Below are 21,498 nucleotides of genomic sequence, written 5' to 3' on the forward strand. Positions count from 1 at the left end.
ACACCTGCACGTGACGCTCATGTGCTCACACGCACCACACGTGCACAAAGCATGTGCAACACATGCGTGCATCAACCGTACACAGCACTGCTTCCTGTGTCCACACACGCACAACCTGCACGGGACGCTCACACCACACGTGCACACACACAGCATTTCACACCCCTCGCACACACCTGTACCCGTATCCGTGACAAGATCCCCCCAAACCCTCCCTAGGGGGGCCGCCCACCCCCACAGCCCGCCCTCGGCTGGGCCAGGACACAGACGCCAGCATGCCGTCTAGAAGAAGGTAACCAAACCACCGGACTTTACTCGCCTGCAGCGTTAATAAATAATTTACAGTATGTACACGCGGTGACGCCACGCAGCCCGCACACACGCGGACGCGGGGGGCCGCTCCCAAGCAGAGCGTGATCAAACAACCAAAATAAAGTGCTTCGCATCTTACTTCCAACGTGGGGGTCGTCCTAAGCCCGGCCGGGGGAGGGGACCTCTGGGAGGGAGGGGGCTGCGGGTGCACAGCCTCCTAGCCAGTGTATGAGAGGTCCCGGACAGCGCTGCGGGGGTGGGGGCGGGCCGGGGGCTCGGGACAGCAGCAGAAGTGGGGCCGGCCCTCGGTGCGCGCTGCAGGGCTTGGGGGGGGCTGCCTGGGGACGCTCAGGGCCACAGGTCTTCCAAGACCCTGCCCCCCCCAACCCTCATATTCCAGACATGGTGGATGGGGAGGGGCCGGGGAGGGGGCAGCAGAGGTCAGGGCAGGCCAGCTGGCCCTGTCCCCTGGGTCCCCTGCCCAGCGGAGGGGGAGGGACGGAGTGAGACGTGTGGAAGGGGCGGGGCACCACCTGCTGGGAGGCGGGAGGCCCCTGGGGTGGGGGTGGAGCCTCAGCCCCAGGGGCGGGGCCAGGCGCCAGGCTGAGTGTGCGTGTGGCGGGCCAGTGTCAGTGCAATGCCAGGGTGTGCAGGGGCCGCCACCTGGCCCAGGGTCTCGCCTCTGCTGGGGTAGGGGGTTCCCCAGGGGCTCCGCGTGGCCGGCTCACGTGGTGGTGGTGGTAGGGGGTGGGCAGAGGGAGCTGTTCTCTCTCTCACGGCTCTACCGTCACAAATTCCACCGTGCCAGCTACCTCAACAGTGTCCCACGCACGACGGGGGCTGGGGGGCGACGGGCTCCCAGCCCTGGCCCGCAGATGGCCGGGCGGCGCGTCCGTCTCCGCCCTGCACCCCAGCGTCCCGGCCCCGATGGAGGAGGCGCTGCCTAACGGAGCTCAGGCAGCAGGGGGAGGAGCAGACCCAGGGCGGCCAGGAGAGGCCAGGGGCCCCGGGGCAGCTGCGGGGCGGCCCCGCCGGGCAGCTCCCGAGTCCTCCCGAACAGGTGCAGCCTGTCCTTGTGTGAGTGCAGCATCCTGACGTCCTCCAGGGCGTAGTAGGCGGCCAGCGTGAAGTTCACGTCGCCTGTGGTCAGCAGGTCAAACACGCAGGCCTGGTAGTACAGGTCCTCCACGGGCAGCTTCTCCTTGCACTTGGCCACGGCCGCCTCGTACGGGAAGGCCTCAGGGGTGGCGGGGGCAGGGCCGGCGGCCTGGAAGTCGATCTGCTGGCTGAGGGGGCAGCCACGCAGACACAGGTAGAGGCCCTGGCTGTCCCGGTCCTCCACCGCGTCCACCACCTCCTGCGGCATGCGCACCGCGAAGGTCAGGTAGCGGCCCACCTGGCGCACCACGATGGTGGTGCCGATGTACCTGGCCTGGATCTCCACGTGCTGGCCCGACACCTTCTCGGTGATCTGCAGGCTGTTGGCCCCGTGCTTGTCGCCGCCATTCCTAGAGCCATCGGCGAAGGCGGCTGGGAGCTCGCCCATCTCGGCCTGGTACACCTTCTGCTCCACGCACTCCTGGAAGCTCTTGAAGATGATGGTGAGCTGTGGGGCAGGGCACAGGGACCCGGTCAGGAGCGGCGGGGCAGGGCCGGGCCGCACCCTCCTGCCGCCCACGTGGCGGCCCATGCCTTCCTTCACAACTTGTCTTTTTGACGTAAGACAAACGCCTTGGAAAACCTCAGATCGCCGCCCAACATAAACTCAGCTCACTCACACAGGGAGGCGAATTGCAAAGTCACCCCCCCCCCCCCAGCCCCGGTGGACAGACCAGCGCCCCCGCTGCCACAGCGGCCTCAGCGGGCAGAAAGGACCCCAGGCTGGACGGGCGGCCCAGCAGAGGGTGACCTGATGGTGCAGGAGCACGTGGTCCACGTGGAAGGACCCGGAGCTGGGCCCTCCCGCTTCCCGCCCTCGGCCGGGCAAGGGTGCCGAGCCCAAGGTGCTGTCTTGGCAGCAGAGACCTGGCCCCCAGAACCCCAGGAACTGGCCTGAACCCTGAGCATGGACACCCGGCCCATCCTCTGCTCTGCCTGTGTGGGACCGGGGGGTGGGGGAGGGTCTCACAGCCCTGCTGGGTGGGGGTCACAGATGCGGGGGTGGGGGGAGGGTGGGCAGGGGAGCAGAGGCCTGGGGGCAGAGGACTCCAGCTGTCCACGGTCAGGCCCCGTGCACACGGAGCTCCCATGAGGCCGTGAGGTCAGGGGAGGGCCAGGCAGGGGCTGGCCAGGCTCTGGGAGCCCGGGGTCGGGCCAGCTGAAGGGAGGAGACACATGGTGGGTTCCTGGGAGCAGAAGGGCCCAGGCTGGGGGGTTCCTGAGAGCCCAGAGGCCCCCACTACTTGGTACCCCCAGCAGTACCAGGCTGCCCTGCATCGGGGACGCCTCCCTGGGCACCCGTCCTCACCGTGTCAGTCAGCTAGGAGCTGCTGCAGAGACCCCTGCCCCTCCCTGCCCCCTCCCACACCCGGCTCAGGGCACCGTTTGCTGACTCAGTGTGGGGACCCGCACCCGAGCCCCGAGGCCCAGGTGGTGGGTGCTGGAGACCAGGACTGGGGTTTCTCCTCCGAGTGGCACCGGAGGCCTCCAGGGCAGCCTGCGATCAAAGGTGACCTCAGGCTGCTCAGTGGCGGGCAGCCCCACAGGGACCCCAGCACCGGGGCAGCAGCCTGACGCCCCTCCCGGCCAGGCTGTGGCTCCGTCTCAGCCCCAGGGCCAGGCTCCTGTCTTCACCCAGCCGCCTCGGAAGCCCCTTCCTGGGGTGGCTGTCGCTGGACCCCGGGCACCTGGCCTGGGGCTGGGGGACTCTGCTTCACGGGGAGGACCCAGAAGGCAGCCCTGGGGGCCGCGGGAGGCCGCGGGAGAGCCAGGAAGCTGTGGGGACAGAGCCGGTCCCCGGCTGCAGGTCCCTGGCCAACCTCCCTGGGTGTGGCGGCCGAGCAGCGACAGGAACGCCCTTGTGGGCCGCCTGGCGTGGCCTCCCAGCGCGCTTCCTAAGCAAACAGAGCCCTTGCCCACCTGCCGGCCGGAAGCCCCAGGGCGCTGAGGGGCAGGGTCCTGGTTCCCAAGGCCCGGGGCTTCGAGGGCCACAGCCGCCTCTGGGCTTGGAGGCCTCGAACTGTGGCTATGTCTGAGCAGAAGGTCTTGGTGGGAAGGGGAGTGGGAACTGGCTGGGTGGGAGCGGCCCCCCGGCTGGGCTGAGGGCCATGGCTGCGGCCGCCTGTGGCTGTGGCCCTGGCAGTAGAACTTGACTCCAAACGCCGAGGTCACCTTGGGTCAGAAGCTGAGCGGTCCTTGGTCGGGCTCTGAAGCCAGCTGGGCCTGGGACAAGTCCTACCTGGGTGGACCCAGCCGGGCGCACCCTCTGCCTCCCGGGCCTCCGCTCCCCCGTCCCCGCTCCTGGGCGCCCAAGGCCTCTGCCTCTCAGGGTCCAAGCGGGGCTGCCCCAGCATCCCACAGCCCTGCCTGCTGGCCCCGTGTGCCCATCCCATGCCCTACACGTGCTGGGGCCTTCGCAGGAATGACCTATGGGCACCCCACCTCCCCCGGAGAAGCGGGGTGCGAGGCAGCCCCGGGGCATTTGTGACGTTTGCACATGAGAAGCCCTGGGCAGGCTGTGACCTCCAGGAGGGAGGCAGGGCCGCCTGCCCGAGTGGCATCTGCCCCAGCCCACGTCCAGCCCCGGCAGGAAGCTCCCGGAGGCCAAAGTTTCTGCTGACCGGGTGAGGAAGGGCCATCCCAAAGGATGGAGCACTTCTAAGCTTCGTGGACTGAAACCCCAGGGGGTAATCCACGGTGAGTTACAGCCCGGGCTGCACGCGCTCACACGTGTGCGCACAAACACGCACGTGTGCACGTCAGCCCGCACTCCCGGACACACTACAGGACGCCTCTCCCACTAGCCCCGAGCAAACGAAGGTCTTCACCACCGGAATGGGACCTCACAGCCTTGGCAACCAGCACAGGTGCCGCAGGGGCAGCCAGCTCATCACCAGGACCCCTCCCCCGACACTGCCACGGCTGGGGATCCTGCGGGCCTGGCCCCTTACCTTGCTGGTGGCGGTGGCCGCGGAACCCGGCAGCACGGGCGTGTTGGTGACCTGCACGTTTAGGTAAGTGTTGTCGATGAGGGGCCAGGCGCCCTGCACCTTGCAGGTCTGGAAGCGGTCGGTGAATGTCCTGAGGTGCGGGTCCCCGAAGAGGCCGCAGTGCGTGTAGTTGGGGGCGGCCGCGTGCTTGTGGAAGCTCCTCTCGTAGTGGCAGGTCTCGGGGCTGTCCGAGCGCTCCTGGCTGTCGCCCGGGGGCGGCGTGCGCAGGCGTGGCTGGGAGGTGGGGCCATCCTTGGAGCAGCTGTGCTGGTTCATGAGGTCCTCGATGCCATGGACGGCCGAGTGGTAGGCCAGGTCGCCGCGGCAGGTGCGGGCCGTGCGCCGCGTGCACAGGGCGTAGGTGCGCAGGGCGGCACAGAACTCCGGGGCGTCTTCCGTGGCCGGGGCGTGGCTGCCCGACGTGGCGCTCCAGAAGTCAGAGTTGCACTTGAGGATCTTGCATGGGGAGGTGGCTGTGGAGAGAGGGAGGGGCGCGCTGGTCAGGGCCAGGGCGGGGCCCGGCAGGTGCACACACCAGCTGGCTGTTCAGAGGGCGAGAGGTTTCCCGCAGGTGGCAGCAAAGGGTCAGGCCTGCCCCAAAGGTCACAGCCTGCGGTGACTCCGGGTGGCTGGTGAGGTCTTCCGCAGCCTCTGGGCACCACAGCCAGCAGGACTGAGGGAACCAATAGGCCACTGGGGGGGCCTCTGACGTCCCTAAGAACTCTGGCAGAAGCGACAGGGGACGTGGCCCCATTTCTCAACACATGCCTGCCATGGTGTGGCCTTGGGCGAATCTGCACCCACTCACGCCCACCTGCAAATGGACTGCCACCAGGCCCTCCCCTCTGAGGCCAGCATTCAGCCAGTGGCCAGCGACTGAGCTCGGAGAATGCTGGCTGCAGCGACCAGAGAGGACAGGGCCCCCTCCTGGCTGCTGGTGCTCCAGCCCTTCCCATCTGGCTCAGGAAGTGAATGGACAGGGTCACCTGGAGCTGCCCTAATTCACGGATTTGTTTTATGAGGTCACCCAAAGCTCGGGGACCTCTGTGATAATCAGCCAAAATGACCGTGGCTACGCCCGAGGCTCAGCACACCTCAGTCGCGCACCTGGACACGCAGAACCCTCCCTGGGGATGCACGGCCACGGTGACCACAAGTGGCCAGGCACACACCCCTGCTGCAGGACAGCTGTCTCCACCCAGGCTGCAGCCCCGTACCAGCTGGGGTGGTCTTGGAGGGGAGAGGCCATTGCTCCTGGCTGGGCCACGAACTTGGCTTGTGACCCTGGAGAAGCCACTGTGTGTAGATCGAGTTACACAGCAGGACATGAGAGTAGGCCGAGGCATCCCAGTGGCACTGTGGGTGCAGCCCGTGGGCCCTGCACCTGCTGGTGGGTGGGGGTGGGCGGGCCCTGCTGTCCTGGAGCAGGAGTAGCCCGCCCAGCTCATACACCTGTGCCTGGAGTAGCCCCCGTGTCCTGCAAGTGGCCTCCACTGGAGAAGTCGCAGTTTTACTCGAATGCGCACTGGAGGGAGAGCCCGATTTTCCGTTTTCATAGCCTTGTGTACAATGAAGATTGGCGCTGTGGTGCGGTGCCGCCCGTGACGCTGGCATCCCATATGAGAGCACGGGTTCAAGCCCTGGCTGCTCCCTTCATTTTTTTTTTTTTTTTTAAGATTTATTTTGTTTATTTGAAAGGCAGAGTTAGAGAGAGGAGAGGAGAGAGAGAGAGAGATCTATGTCCTGGTTCACTCCCCGAATGGCGCCCATATGGGAGAATGCCAGTTACGGCACAGCGGGTTACGCTGCCACCTGCTGCAACACTGGCCCTTGCTCCACTTCTGATCCAGCCTCTGTTAGTGCACCTGGGAGAGCAGCGGAGGACGGCCTGAGCTTGGGCCCCTGCACCCACATGGGAGACCCAGATGGAGGTCCTGGCTCCTGGCTCCGGCCTGGCCCAGCCCCCGCTGTCCCAGCATTTGGAGGTGAACCAGGAGACGTAAAGATCAATATCTTTGCCTTTCAATAAAAAAAAAAAAATCTCTCTTTTGGACAGGCAGAGTTGGATAGTGAGAGAGAGACAGAGAGAAAGGTCTTCCTTCCGTTGGTTCACCCCCCAAATGGCCGCTATGGCCAGTGCTGTGCCGATCCGATGGCAGGAGCCAGGTGCTTCTCCTGGTCTCCCATGTGGGTGCAGGGCCCAAGGACCTGGGCCATCCTCCACTGCCCTCCCAGGCCACAGCAGAGAGCTGGACTGGAAGAGGAGCAACCGGGACAGAACTGATGCCCCAACCGGGACTAGAACCCGGGGTGCCGGCGCCGCAGGTGGAGGATTAGCCAAGTGAGCCGTGGGGCTGGCCCAAACAAAACGTCTTTAACCATCAAAGTAATAAATCAAAAACTGGAAGGATGCAGTTAGCTAACCGTCGGGTGGCCAACGTGGGCGCGCTGGAGAGAGCCCCGCCCACAGGTGTGCTCTCCTACCTTAGGCCAGCGCCAAGGCACAAGCTTCCTCTGCGTGCTGGAATGTCCACTCTGTGGGCCGAGGCAGCCCCAGCCCTCCACGGCCCCGCTGGGCCGCACACGTGGCCTCATTCAGCCAGGAGCCCGAGCGCACTGCTGACTCAGCCAGGTCCACCTCCAGCCCTCACCTGGCCTGTGTTGTCCACGGAGGCCACGGTCACACATGCGGCAGCTGTCCGGCTGCAGCTGGACCTGGCTGAGCTGTGCTGGCGAAGTCACCGCGGACTCCGCGTCCCGGCGCGGAGCCGCACGCCGCACAGCCTCCTCTCGCCCAGGTCGCCCTGCCGTCTGAGGCAGGCTGGGGGTCCCGCCGGCCAGCGTGAGCCTGCCCCTCGCAGTGCAGGCACAGCCTTGTTAGCACCTGCACGACGCCCTAGCTGGGCCACGCAAGGCCAGCTTCCACCACGGGCAGCTTCCGCCTCTCCCGGGGGGACCCCCACCTGCCTCGGGACGCTGCCTCCCAGGGGCCACGTCCAGGGGTGGGCAGGAGCTGGAATGGCGCCCAGGGCAGGGTCAGCACCCCCAACCCTGCCCCAAGGACGTGGCGTGCATGTGCGCTGATCCGGTCCTGACCCTTGTTTGTGGCTCTAAGAGAAAATGGTGACGGTGACCGCTATCCCCATGGCTTTGAAAATGGGCTCCCTGCAGTGTGCACAGCTCACACCCCAGGAGCCCCGGAGGGTGTCCCCTCGTACTCCACAGCTGGTCTGGGGCTGGGCCCAGGAGCTGGGAGAGCAGTGCAGGTCTCTCCCATGGGTGGCAGGGACCAAGCGCTTGAGCCATCACTGTCGCCTCCCGGGCTGTGCAGGGTCAGGGAGCTGGAGTCCGAGCGGGGCCCTGCCTCAGACATGGCATCCACGGAGGGGCAGGTGCCCCGCTGTTAGCCCCAGGCTGTCTGCCTGCTGCCGGCTACAAGGGGCGTGGGGGTGGGGCCGGGAGCGGCCAATCACAGCAGGGCGCCAGGTCCCCTCCCTCTCCCACCAGGACAGAACTCCCCAGGGGCCGGGGCTGGGTGGGGCAGGGGTCTTGTCCCACCTACTCCCTGGAAGCCTGGCAGACCCCACTTCCCGGCTTCAGGGAGTTCTCCACACCCACCCTGGATGGGGCGGGAACTGAGGGGCCCAGGGAGACCCTCCGTGGGGGGACCTGGCTCTGCCTCAGTCACCTTGTCCACTCAGGCAGATGTGGCCCGGGCCCCAGTGGGCGCTCAGTAGGAGGTCACAGAGCGGCCGGTGCCACAGCCCAATGGGTAAGGCCGCTGCCTGCAGTGCCTGCACGCCAGGATGGGCGCCAGTTCAAGTCTCAGCTGCTCCACTTCCAATCCAGCTCTCTGCTGTGGCCTGGGAAGCAGTGGAGGAGGCCCCAAGTGCTTGGGCCCCAGCACCCACGTGGGAGACTTGATTGAAGCTCCTGGCTCTCTCTCTGTCTCTCCCTCCCTCTCTCTGTAAACCTGCCTCTCAAATAATTAAACAAAACAAAAAAAATTTTTTTAAAAAGGTCAGGTCGGGGAGTCTGGTGGGGTGGGCAGGGCACAAAGCGAGGCGGCCCCACCCTCGGCCGTCTCCCCAGGGAGAGGCTGCAGCCACGGCTGGCCCCATGCTCCCCTTGCAGCCTGCCTCTCACCAGGGAGGGGCCATGGACCCAACTCTGCCTCCCCCTAGCTTGCAAGGGGATGGCCATCTGCGGGAGTGCCTTCAGGCCTGGGGGTGGCCCCCAGGAAGCCATCACTCCTCCCCAGGAGAGCCCTCTCTCGGCCAGGAGTCGGCCGCGGACCCTGGGACCCCCCTCCTGCCTCAGACTTCCGGCCTCTGGAACTGTGATGTTGTCACAGCAGCCGGGGGGACACAGGACACACACAGCCCCTCCCAGGCCCCTTCTGGAAGCTTCCAGGTCAATGTCACCTGCCCCATCTCCCCACCCCTCACCAGGGCTGCTCCCCTGGGGGGCAGATGGCAACACCTGGGAGGGACACGGGCTCCCCGGACCCCTGGGACCCAAGCCAGCTCTCAGGGCGGATGCTGAGCCGCCCTGCCCCAAGGCACCCGAGGAGCCGCCTGTCCTGGCCTGCGGGGGCTCCTCTGCCAGCCCAAAGTCGCAGGGACCCAGAGCCAGCCTCACAAAACGCAGGGCGGCAGGCAGCTGGGCGGGACAGCGGCTGGCCGGGGGCCTCACACAGAAACCGCACCACCAGAACCCCGTGTGAGTGCGCAGGCACTCCGGGAGGCTTCGGGATGCGGGCCGACCGACCGTCTCCACGGGCAGCCAGCCCGGGGGTCCCGTGGCCACTGCAGCTCATCACTGACCATGGGACCGACTGCACGCTGGCCCCGCAGAGAGGCAAGGCTGTGGCGTGGGGGGCCACCGCACAGACCGGGGAGGGGGCTTTGTGAAAGTGGGGCCTGAATCCAGGCAGTGAACCCTGGACATCGGGAAACCAGGTGTGGCTGTGGAACAGGCCCCCGGGGCTCCCGCAGTCCCCCGAGCTCTGGAGCGGGGCCATAATCACACACCCCAGCAAGCCGCAAAGGCACCCCCACGGCTCTGCTCCCTGAGCCCTGCACTCTGACCCGGGCCCCTGGTGCAATGTCCACGAGCAGGGTGTGCACCCAACCTCTGGGGCGGCGTCCACCCTCGGACTCCGGGTTCCAGCCGCTAGGGCCTGAGCCAGCCCACTCACCTCGGCAGCAGCGGGACCTCCACTCAGAGCAAGCACCGAACGGCTTCACAGGTGCGCCAGGAACTTCAGAACCTGGGAGCTGGCAGGGTGTGCGTGTGTGTGCAGGGTGTGTGAAGTATATAGCGTGTGTGCACTGTGTGGGGTGTATGTACGTAGTATGTATGTAGTGCACTGCATGTAGTGTATGTGTATGGTGTATATGTGGGATGACTTGTGTGTGGTGTGTAGTATGTGTGTGATGCACGTGTGTGTGGTATGGAGTGTATGTGTGTACATGTGTGTGCACATGTGTGTGGTATGTAGTATGTGTGATGTGAAGTGCGTATATGTGGTATGTGTGATGTACGCGTGTGTGGTGTGGAGTGTATGTACATTGTGTACATGTGGTGTGAAGTGTGAATGAGTACATGCAGTGTGTATGTGTGTGTACACACGTGGAGTCTGGATGTATGTGTGACGTGGAGTGTGTGTATGTGGTGTGTACATGAGTGTGTGTTTTCATGTGCTGTGGAGTGTACATGTGTATGGTGTGCACATGAGTGTGTGGTATGTACATGTGCAGTGTAGTATGAATGTGTACATGTGGTGTGTAATGTGTGAGTGTATGTGTGTACATGTGGTGTGGAGTGTGTAATACGGTATGTACACGGGCTATGGAGTGTGTACACGTGTGTGGTGTGTACCTGAGTGTGTACACGTGGTGTGGAGTGTGAACTGTCTGTGCAGGAGTTCTCCCTGCAGCACCCCTCCCCTTCCAGGGCCTCTGGTCTCCCCGTCCCCACCAAATCTGACCTCTAGGGGTGCGGACTCACATGCGCCCCAGGCAGGTCCCAGGAGCCACCCTTCCCTCTGCACCCGCCCTCCCCAGGGTCCTCTGGGGAACCGCAGGCCGGCCTGCGCCCAGCTCCGGGGCTGCAGCCCCGCACCCGCCCTGGCCCAGGCTCCATTTCACTGTGGGGAGGGGTGGGCTCCACACCGGCGCCCACGGCCGCTCCAGCCCAATTCTTTTCCTTTCCCGAGCTCCCCAGCGCCGCTTGGGAACGGAAAAGCAGGGCAGGGGGCAGGGGGCAGGGAGCCTCGGCGGGCCGGGAGCCGAGGCAGTGCCGAGCCAGGCCGGCGGGAGTATTCAGGCACCCGCACGGCGTTAGCCGCCGTGAGTCCTCCTTTGAACTGTTAATCAGGCCCAATCTTCCAGAATAATAGCCCGATTATTACCGCCCTGTTTGCATAACAAAGCAGCCCAATAAAACGGACGCGGCCGTGCGGGGCGGGGTGCGAAGCCCAGCCCACGGAGAGCCATCCCAGGAATGCGGGAGCCCTCCAGAGCCGGAGCCCAGGAATAAGGACAACGCAATCTGCCACCAAGAAAAGCCCAATAGACCAATAAATTACCGCCGGCAAAGGCCCCAGATCAGGTTTCCGCGCCGCGCAGGAGGGGTGGGCGGAGGGCGGGACCTGCCTCCTCCTACAGGGCTTAGGCTCAGTCTGAATCTGAGCCCCAGTCAGGGCCTTCCCGCCCGCCTCTGTGGCCCGGGCCCGGCTCTGTGCCGGAGCAGCTCCAGGAACAAGCCCGGGTCGGGTCTAGCTCAGGCAGGGTCGGCCAGAAACTTCTGGAAGGCTAGGCAAGCAGGTCCCATCTGAACACGAAACCCGGAACGACTGAGGGCTGGAGGCACGAGAGCAGGGATGCAGGAGAGGCACGGGGCGATCGGAAACGGGGACACCCCCACCCCCCAGCCACCAGAGGCTCAGCCTGGAGCCACGCCAGGCAAACATCACCCTGCCTCACTGCCCTGGACGAGAAGGGACTCGGTGCACCCCCCCCCCCCGCCGAGACCTGGGCCCCACTTGACAGGGGCCTTCTTCAAGCTTCTCAGTGCCACTGGCCCCGGAGCTGCTCCCTGTGATTCTGTGCGGTGACCCAGGGGTCCTCCCAGCCCGTTAGTGGCCCCCTGGACTGAGTCCCCTGAGTGGAAATAGCCCAGTGGCCCCTAAATCCAGCAGCTCCTGGGTAGCAGGGCCGGACCAGGACACAGGTTCAAGAAGCGGTGTGGGTAGAGGCCATGGCTTCAACCACCACAGTGGCTGGCAGGGGACAAGGAGGGAGAGAGGCTCAGAAGACCCCCTGCCAGCCCCCAGGAGGGGTGCCCACCCGGCCCAGGCAGCAGAGGCCCAGCAACCGGCCACCATGCGGAGTCACCCTCAGCGAGACCCGGGTCCTGGCCACTGCACTCCGCGGGTGGGGACAGGCGGGGTCTGCAGCCTGAGCTGGCAGGCGCTGGGCCGCCTGTCTGTCTCACTGCTGTTGGATTTGCGCTCCACCATCCTGGCATGAACTTCCAGCTGCTTGGCATGGCGCACCGAGAGGAACACACCCAGGAGAAAGCTGGGTCGTCGCCAGGTGTGGCAGGGCCTACCTGACTTAGCCTGCAGCTGCCAGAATGAGGCGCCTGTCCTAAGAGGCCAGCCCAGCGACGCCCAGGGGGACCGACCAGCGGTGGGAGGCGACCTGCAGCTGACCCAGGCCTGGAGCTGGCTCCTGGGGGGTTAACTGCCAGCGAGAGCAGAACGGAGCTGCCCTACCCCAGCCTCCACACCACCAAGTGTGCAAGGAACCCCAGCGGGTGCCAAGGGGAGGGGCACACGGCAGATCCCGGGAGGCGGGGCGGTGGGGGGGGGGCTGGAAGCGCGGTCCTGTTTAATTCCCTTCCGCAAGCCCAAGGCTGGCTCTGGGACAATTTTCTATCCTGCCCGCCTCCAGCTCATCTGCTCGCCGCAGGTCCAACTGCTGGGTCTGAAGTGGCTTCTCTCCCTCACCACCAACGGCAGGCAGCCCAGCTCGGGCAGGGGAAGGGCCCGCACACACCTGGCCGGCACACGTGTGTGTGTGTGTGTGTCGCTGTTCCTGGGACATCCCGTACCACAGGGGCGGCAGGATGGGGCTGCGCCGGGTGTGCTGACCGCGTGGGTGAACAGCAGCCACGCACCTGGCCAGGGACGCCTGCGCAAGGACATCCTGCCCACCCGTCTCCCACAAGGGATGGCAGACAGGCCTCTGGGCAGAGGCAGAGGCGCGGGCCCACCCAGTCACATCCTCAAAGTGAGTTTCTCCGGGTGGCGCTGCGGTGCGGGGGTTAAGATGGCTGCCTGTGATGCCGGCATCCCCTGTGAGCGCCGGTTCAAGTCCCTGCTGCTCCACTTCCCATCCAGCGCCCTGCTAATGCACCTGCCAAAGAGTGGGAGACAGCCCACGTGCTTGCACCCCTGCAGCCACGTGGGAGACCCGGATGGAGTTGCTGGCTTCTGGCTTCAATCTGGCCCCGTCCTGGCCGCTGTGGGCATTTGGGGGAGTGAACCAGCAGATGGAAGGTTCCTTCTCCCTCATATATATATATATATACATGTGTGTGTGTGTGTATATATACACACTCTGCCTTTCAAATACATAAAAGAAACGAAAAAGAAATAGAATTCCCCAGCTCCCTCCATTAAAGCACAACGGGTCCACAGTGCCAAGTCTCACGCACGACACAGGAAAGTAACGACTGTGTTTACCCAAAGTCCCACGCGTGGAAGCAGCGCAGGGGCCTGGCTCTACTGCTGGCCCCACCCTGAGACCCCCCCCCCCCCCCCCCCCGGCATTTCGTTTCCAGCGACACAGGAGTGCCGTCCTCACTGGACGCACTTAGAGCTCTCAGCCGAGTGCTCGGGACACGCCGGCCACTCAGACAGCAGACTGATTCCCCCCCACCCGGCGCGCGGCAGGGCTCGGAGGACGGTCGGGAAGTGTCCATGAGGCACGGAGGGTCGCCTGCGCGTTCTCGGTTACTCGTTCTGGCATTTAGATTTAGCAACGAGTGCTGCTTTTATAACCAGGGGGGAAAAGTTATTTTGGCACAAAATTGGGGCATCTGGGAGGAAAAATCTTGTGGGCCTTGTCTCTTGAGAAATGAACAAAATAAACAGGAACAGAAACAACTTGGGGGCCTTGCAGTTGCCAGAGCCGTGCTGGGTGGGCTGGGCCGGGCAGGGTGCGGAGCGCGGGGGTTCACAGAAGCAGAGACGGGGCTCCCACTGAGAGCCACCAGGCCCAGGTGCCGAGTGCTTGGGGGTGCTGCCTGGATCCCAGGGCCTGGGCCTTACCAAGAGTGGGGCAAGGCCACGGGGCCGAGGTCGGGGAGCGGAGGTGGCGGGCCTGACCTGGGCTTGGGGATGAGGCTCAGCAGGAGTGTGTGTGGGGGGGTCAGAGGCCCTCCCCTCTGGGCTCCGCAGGGGTGGTCCCCCGAGCAGCATGGGTGTCGGTGCGGGAGGGGCAAGGTGACAGCGGGAACAGGCAGAGAAGGGTGAGTCCGGGTGCCTGGACTGCTGGACACGCCCACTTCACATCCAGGCTCCGGCCAGTGGGGTCCCTGGCACAGGTGAGGCCCAAGTCTGGGGGACAGGAAGGGGCGTGCCCGGGACGAGCAGGGGTGGGGGTAGGGGGCTTCTCAGGACACGAGGCTTCTGGTTTTCTAGCTGAGCTAGCCCTAGGCCAAATGGGGTGCCCTGGTCGCCCCAGAAGCAACGGTGCCTCCAACCTTGGGCAGGCTGGGCCCAGGAACAGTGACACACACACACACACACACGTGTGCCGGCCAGGTGTGTGCAGGCCCTGCCCCTGCCCGAGCTGGTGGTGAGGGAGGGGAGCCTCTCCAAACCCAGCAGCAGGGCCCAGCTGGCTGTCGGGCCAGCTCTGGGGCAGGCTTCTCCGCCCAGGCCCAGTGTGGGACCTTGTGCACTGACTTCACCAGAGCCGGGATCTTTAGCAGGCACCACGCTCCACCCACCCCCGACCTCCACAGGCCCCCAGGGACCCCCGGCCCTGCCACCCCCCGGGTGGGGACTAGTGCTTATCCCACCCTGAGGGCCTGGGAGCCTTTCCTCTACTCCTGGGCCTGTCCGGGGGGCCTGGGGCCCGGCCACCCCAGGATTTCCCATCTGCCTGTGTGTGGCAGCTGCAGGCCGGCCCTGTGGCCACCTGGCCCTCCCAGCTGGTGGCATTTCCTTCCCAGTTCCACAGACTTGGGCGTGTGTCCCCCAGGCTCTCAGGCCGAAACCCAATCCCACGGTGATGCCGTTAGGAGTAAGGGGGCTCTTGGGTGGGGTGTGGAGCCTCGGTGAGTGGGCCCGAGAGAGCTCCCGCCAGCAAGGAGAGTGACAGGTGCTCTTCGTGAGCCAGGACGCGGCCCTCTGGGCACTGAAGCCGCCCTGGGCCAAGACGCGCTCCCCGTGGCACACGAAGGCTGTGGCGGGGCGGCGCGGACCTGCCCGCACTTCCCCACAGCAGCTCCGAGGCCACTCTCGGTGCACGGGGCCCTTCCACCAGCGTAAGGGGAGAAAAAATGCAGGACAGCAGGCCTCTCACCAGGGTGTGCACCCTGCGGGGGCTGTGAAAACATGGACCCCGGGCCCCAGCCCCGAGCCTCCACTGCGTGGGCCGGCTCCCGGGCTGCTGGCGTGGAGAGCACACTGGGAGACGCCCTGTGCTGGATGGCAGCACCCCCACGAGGCTCCCAGGAAGCAGGCGACCGTCCACACGCGCGGGTCTCTCGACCACCTGCCTGCACACGTCGCCGGGGCCTGCTGATGAGCTGTGTGAGGACGAGGCCGCCCCACGGCACGCCTCTCCTCCAGGGCAGACATGGCCACTGCATGTCTGTCCTCGGGCCCCACGGCGTCACCCCAGCAGACCCCGTTCCTGCCCGCAGGGCCCCGCGGAGCCCCTCTCGCTCTTCACCAGGGTATGGTCTGCCAGAGGCCCTGGGAGCTGTCACTGAGTCACAGTGGCTGGCCAGGCTCGCTGCCAGGAAATGTAAACACACACACACACGTACACATGCACACACGTACACACACGCACACACACCCCACACGCCCACACACAGGCACGCACACACACGAACACACACATACACACCACCCACGTACACACATGCACACACCCCACACACATACACCCCCACACACGAACACACACACACCCACTCACGTACACACCCCACACACCCCCACACACACACATACACACACGCACACACATACACACCACCCACGTACACACATGCACACACCCCACACACATACACCCCCACACAAGAACACACACACACCCACTCACGTACACACCCCACACACACCCCCACACACATACACACACGCACACACACCCCACATGCCCACACACATAAGCGCACACACACGAACACACACATACACACCCACCCATGTACACACATGCACACACCCCACCCCCCCCACACACACCCACACACACGCACACACCGTCTGGCAGGGCTGTCATCTTTCTCTGCACACAACCGAGGCGGCCCTGATTCTCGCTCCTAGGGGCCCACCCCGGCAGCGTTCACCTGTCCCCGGGCAGCCCTGTCCACCAGACCCGGGTTTGCCAGCTTTGTTCTCCTGTGGCCCAGAGCCCAGCTGGGCAATGACCTTGGCCGTCTGTCTCTCAGGAAACGGCCCGTCTCATCCCCACTGCGGAGGCTGCCTTCCGAGCCAGGTTTCTGGGGCGCACAGGTCCCAGGGCCCCCACGTCAGTGGTGGGAGGTGGGAGCCCAGCCTTCAGGGCGCTGGGCAATGCTGACCCGGCAGCGCTGTCCGGCCCCCGGTGACTTGGGCCATCAGCAGCTGGCGGGGCAGGCCCGTGGCTATCTGTCCCATCTGCCAGGTTCTAGTTACCAGCCTCAGAGCCAAAACGAAATGGGATTCCTGGAAACAGAACTGGTGGAATCTGGGCCGTGAATTACATAACCCACCCGCCTTCCTCAGCCCTCGCCGGGACTCTCCACGGAGAAGTTTTCAAGACGGGCGGAAAAGAGGATCCAGAACCAAAGACACCCCCAGCCGGGCCTCGCCCCCGCCCACCCTCCACTCCTCTCCCGCAGCCCGAGCAGCCAGCGGGGCTGCAGCTTTAAGAGCTGGAAGCAGTTGTTCCAAGGGCCTCCGAGCCCCTTCTCCATTTCAGCCAGAGCTGAGATCACATCCCCCGCGGAAGCCAAGGGACAAAAGCCATTTATCAGCCCGTCTGGCGAAACCTGCGCAGGCCGCATCCCCAGGCGTGCCCGGCCCAGGTGGACGCCGCGCGGGCTCCCGCCTTGCCGGGAGGGGGCCGTGTTTTGACGAACGCGGCGGTTTCTCTTTTATTCCTGATTCTTGGGAGGGAACCAGGCCAGCCTCCCAGCCTGTCTCCTTTTAAAGGCAGTGGGGGCGAGCTGGGCACCCACCCCAGCTCTGCAGGCTGTCACCATCCGGCCGCCCACCCCCACGGCGTCCTCAGCCGGGGCTTCGCCAGCGGGATCCGGGGCGCAGGGGCTGTGCGGCCCTGGGGCTGGGCGCTCTGTGCCCCAAGCAGGGTAAACTGGAGGTGTCCCCGGGGCTGCGCCCTGCCTACGTGGTCAGGAGTTGGGGCTGCTCAGGTCTGCCAGTTCCTTGAAACCCTGCTGGCCCGGGAGCAAAGCACAACAACTCAATCCGAGCCCCAGTCAAGTCCTTTCTTGCAAAAAAGCTCCGTGGCGCGCTGGGGGATGCAGCTCACGCCCGCGGCGGCGGCGGGCAAACAGGCTTTTTTTCTTTTTGCAAAAAGACACCTCGAACCCCGCGGCCCAGCGCGGCGGCCCGGGGCCCGGGGCGGTTTCTGTGTGCTGCCGGTCGGAGAGAACGGGCAGCGAGGGCTTCGCAGGAGTTTCCAGGCTGTGCGCAGCATATGGCAAAAATGGAATAAAGTTTTACGGAACTTTGTAAAGCAAACAGGCCGGGGATTTAAGGTTCGTGCTCCCCTCCCCTCTCCACGAAGGGACAGAGCGCCGGGCAGGAACAAACGCTCCTCTGTGGAGCCCGGCTCCCCGCCCCCAACCAAAACAAGAGGTCCGGGCTCCGAGGAATTCGAGAGCGGCGATCTGCCAAAAACGCTGTGAAAAACCATGGCGGATTCATTGGAAACAGATGGGCTCTCTCCGCCTGAGAGCCCAAGTCCCCCTCTCCGACACCACGCACACGCGCGGGGCTGGCCAGCAGCGCCCGCCGGCCGTGGGCCTCCCCGCGTGGGCGCGCGCGGGTCCGCAGGGCCCCGCCCCTGGGCGCCCGGCAGGTCCGCAGCCCCGGGGGGGCCGGGCCGGGGCGCGGCGACCTCCCCGCCCGCGGCCCGGCGCGAACAAAGGCCCGGGGCGGTGGGCGCCCGGGCCGGGGGCGGCCGCTTACCTGCCGGGAGGCTGCAGAGCAGGAAGGCGAGCGTCGGCCAGAATCCCCGGGCTGAGCGTCCTGCGCCTCTCCCCATGCCCATCCATCCAGCTCGGCCTGCTGCCACGAGCCTCTCCCTGGAGGAAGAGCTGAGAGAAAGGCACGGATCAGCGCTGCGGAGCAGGGGCCGCCTCGCTCCGCCGGCGGGAGCAGCGAGCCGGGAGGCTCGGGTCCCCCAGGCCGCGGCGCCCGGCGCGCCCCCCGCCCCGCAGCCGGCACCCGGGCCCCGCCAATGCGGACGCGGCCGCGCGCCCCGCCCCCGCGCGCTCGGGTTTCAGCGCGGCCCCGCGGCGCGGGGCGGGCGGCGGCGGCGCCGGCGCGGGGACCTGGGGAGCCCAGGACCCTCAGCCTCGCCCCGTCCCCGCGCCCTTCCGCGCTCGGCCCCGCAACGTCCACGCCAAGTGGCCGCCGCCCCCGCCCAGCCCCTCCCTGCGCGGGGCTGAGCACCCCGCTCCCGAGGCGTCGGTCCGTGGGCCGCCCGGACCCCGCCCGCCAGCCCGACCCCGCGCGGGATGCGCCCCCGAACCCCGCTACCTCCCGGGCGGCCGCTGCCCGGAGGGCCTCGGGGTGTGGCGGCCCGCGGCTCGGCCGGGCGCTTATGTTCCGCGAGAAGAGCGGCTGCTCCCCAGGCTCCCCAGGCCGGCGGCTCCAGCGCCCTGGTGATCCTCCAGGAGCCGGCCGCGTCCCCTGAGAAACATCTTCTGGACAGACGCGCAGAGGCCCAGCGAGTGCTGCTGGTCAAACCCCCGCGCCTCGGCCCCCCGCCCTGGCGCCCAAGCCTGCTCGTCTGGTTCTCTGGGAAAGATCTGGGGTTTCATCCAATGTGGAGGCCTCCGAAGCGCCCGTGGCGGCCCTCGCCCGTTCGCTCGCTGCAGGCCACACAGGCAGCCGTGCTGCGCCCGGGGCTGCGGGAGGCGCGAGCTGTGGGTGCAGCCAACAACGCCCCGGGTCCTCGCGACACGACCCCCCCCCCCCCGCAGGGAGACCTGTGAACCGGGCTGCGGCACCCCGGATGAGAAGGGCGCGGGAGGCCAACACGTCGCTTCCCTGCCCGCCAACAGGTCTCAGAGCCACCCCGAGTACCAGCGCCCCTCTAGGCACCGGTTCGCCCAGTGCCAGTGTCTGCAGTCCAAGCGCCCAGCGCCCAGGCTGGCCCAGCTGGAGCTGCTTCTGCAGACTGGCAGGTCGGCAGCCGGGCACACACCAGGCCCCCGGGGCCCGCGGTGCTTCAGCTGCCTCCCTGCGTCACAGAGCGGGCAGCAGCCTGGATACGGGCTGACCACGGTGCCCCCTCTCCAGGGGCAGACTTGGCTCAGGCCTGGAGAGGTGGACAGCCTTCAGCCCCACAGCCCTGTCCTCCCCAAAGGCCAGGCGCACAGCATGGCTGCCTCGAGATTGCCCCCTGGATACAGCTTGTCCGGGGCTCCAGGCCCTGGCGTCTGGGTGTGCCTGCTAGGAACTGGCAGCCTCCCCACCCCTCCAGGAGACTCAGTCACTTGGAAAAGGGACGCAAAGGGCTTTTCCTTGTGCGCAGGGGGTAATGCCTGAGGCTGAGTGTGGGGGTCCCCAAAGTGGGGATTTGGCTGTTGCACAGTTTATGGGCTGTGGAGAGCAGCCCAGCCCCACACAGCACAGTATGGGCTTGTGGGGACCTTGGGCCATCTGTCTGCACTGGCCAAGCCAACCAGCTTGTGGACAACTCCCCAGCTCTCTGCACTGCACGAGCCATCCACGCTCACCCAGCTCCAAGAGTGGCTGACAGCAGCATCGCGGGGTCCCTCCGGCTTCCTCCCCCAGGCTGGGGCAGAGCCCCGCTCCTGGGTCAGGAGGCCCCGCGCTGTGGGGGTCTGGGGAGCTTCTGAAAGGTAGGCAGTGGTGGGCAGGGATCCCAACTCCGTGGACTTCTGGGTGTGCACACAGAGTTCCCAGATCCAGGCTGGGGCCCTCAGTGGAGACCCACCGAGCGAGGCGGTCCTGCTCACCGACAGCCCCAGTCCAGGCCCTCGGGCCGCGTCGGGCCACAGGGAAGGGGAGTGTGAAAGAAGAGGGGGCTGTGAGACACAAAAAGGTGCTGTTTTCAGGTGTCTGGAAGGACTCATTTTTAGTAAGAGCGGCTGCCGTTCTGATGGACCCTTGCGCTGTGCCTGGTGCTAAGTGAACCCCTAGATGCTCTTAGCTGAGCTAGGGTCTCCCGTCACCCCTGTGCAGATGAGGTGTCAGTGCCCACCCCATTGCTGGCTGCGGTGCGCAGAGTGGGGGACCCCAAGCCCACGCCGGCGAGCCGTCTGCAGCGGGGATCCCCCACCGCCACTGCCCCCTTCGGAAAAGCAGAACTGGGCCTGGCAGGGGCACCTGGGGTGCGGGGAGAGACCTGCACCTGCGCCAGGGTGTGGCTTGCCTGGGGACTGGCAGCTGAGCAGGATGGTGGGCGAAGGCCGTGAGGCTGGAGACCATGAGAAAACCGGGGAGGGCCTTTCGGGGAACACAGATGCCAGACTCCTTCTGAGCCCCTGAATTTGAAGTCCTGGGGGTAGTGGAGCCTGGGCAACCCCATTTTTAAATGAGCACCCCTGGTAACTAACCTGGGGGCGTCTCTCTCTAGATCTGTGGGTTCTGTTAAATTGTGGCCTCATCAACCTTGTGCAGCCAGGTCGAGTAGCCTGCTCATCCTCTTGGGCCCAAGGTCAGGAGCACAGTGACTGGCATGTGACCCCGCTGGACCAGAACCTCTGCAGGCCACTGCTGTGGGAGAAGCCCCACTCTGGCCTCCAAGCCCAAGGCAGGATGCGCGGAGGGGCAGGGAGTGGCTGAGTGCTGGGGCTTCGGGCTGGGTGTGGCCGAGCCGCACTCCGTTCCTTAGGGGTGCTTTATCTGGGGGCTCTTGGGGTCTGACGGAGGAAGTGACTCCCCACGTGACACCCCCTGCAGGTCTTCCTTGGACCCCTTGTTCTGGGCCAGCACCTGCTCCAGCCAGGGAGCCCCGGAAGTTCCCTCTCTGGCTGAGACCAGCCTTGAGTGACACCTCCCTCCCTGGTACCCACACACCCCAGCCAAGCTGCGACACGGCGCCAGCGGCTCGGAGGCCATCGTCCTGGTCATGAATCAGCTCAAGTCTCTTCAGCATCCTCCCGCTCCTGACAACCCCCCCAACCCCCCCACCCCCCGCGCCTCCAGCAGCCCCACTAACCCACTTCACAGCTCCGAGTGGGAACCACCCCTCATTTCCAATTCCGCCTTCGAACTTCAAGGCCACCCTGGGGCCTGGCATCTCACACCTGCTGAGCTGGTCCTCCATCGCCCGACCCCACTGCTCCGGCTCCCCTGTCCACGCTAACGCCACGGCCTGTGTGATGCTGCTCCCTCCTGTACCTGGGTGCCGCCTGCGCGGGACCCTATCTCTGGCTCCGTTTCCAGCGCCATTTCTGATCGTCAACGTGGAGTTGTTCACCCCGGGGTGCTCCCCGTCAGGGGTAATGGCTGCGACAGTTTCAGTTTGTTTTCAGGGAACGGGACTTCAAGGCTTAGGAAGTGGCCATGAAAATGGCC

The 21,498-nt window shown here is 65.8% G+C and overlaps 1 protein-coding gene across 1 annotated transcript in view; it reads right to left on the reverse strand.

Moving 5' to 3' along the window:
• Window positions 1-284: 284 nt before the first annotated feature.
• RGMA (repulsive guidance molecule BMP co-receptor a) overlaps window positions 285-21,498 on the reverse strand; it is a 31,134-nt gene continuing 9,920 nt past the window's right edge. Inside the window, exons 2-4 of the mRNA XM_062204540.1 lie at window positions 17,914-18,041; window positions 4,422-4,933; window positions 285-1,918 (exon numbers count right to left, since the gene is read on the reverse strand). Coding sequence (XP_062060524.1) covers window positions 1,256-1,918; window positions 4,422-4,933; window positions 17,914-18,041 — 1,303 coding nt within the window. The 3' untranslated portion in view covers window positions 285-1,255. The remainder of the gene's footprint in view (window positions 1,919-4,421; window positions 4,934-17,913; window positions 18,042-21,498) is intronic.

This window comes from Lepus europaeus, chromosome 11 (genome assembly GCF_033115175.1).
Source record: "Lepus europaeus isolate LE1 chromosome 11, mLepTim1.pri, whole genome shotgun sequence".
NCBI classification, from domain to species: domain Eukaryota; kingdom Metazoa; phylum Chordata; class Mammalia; order Lagomorpha; family Leporidae; genus Lepus; species Lepus europaeus.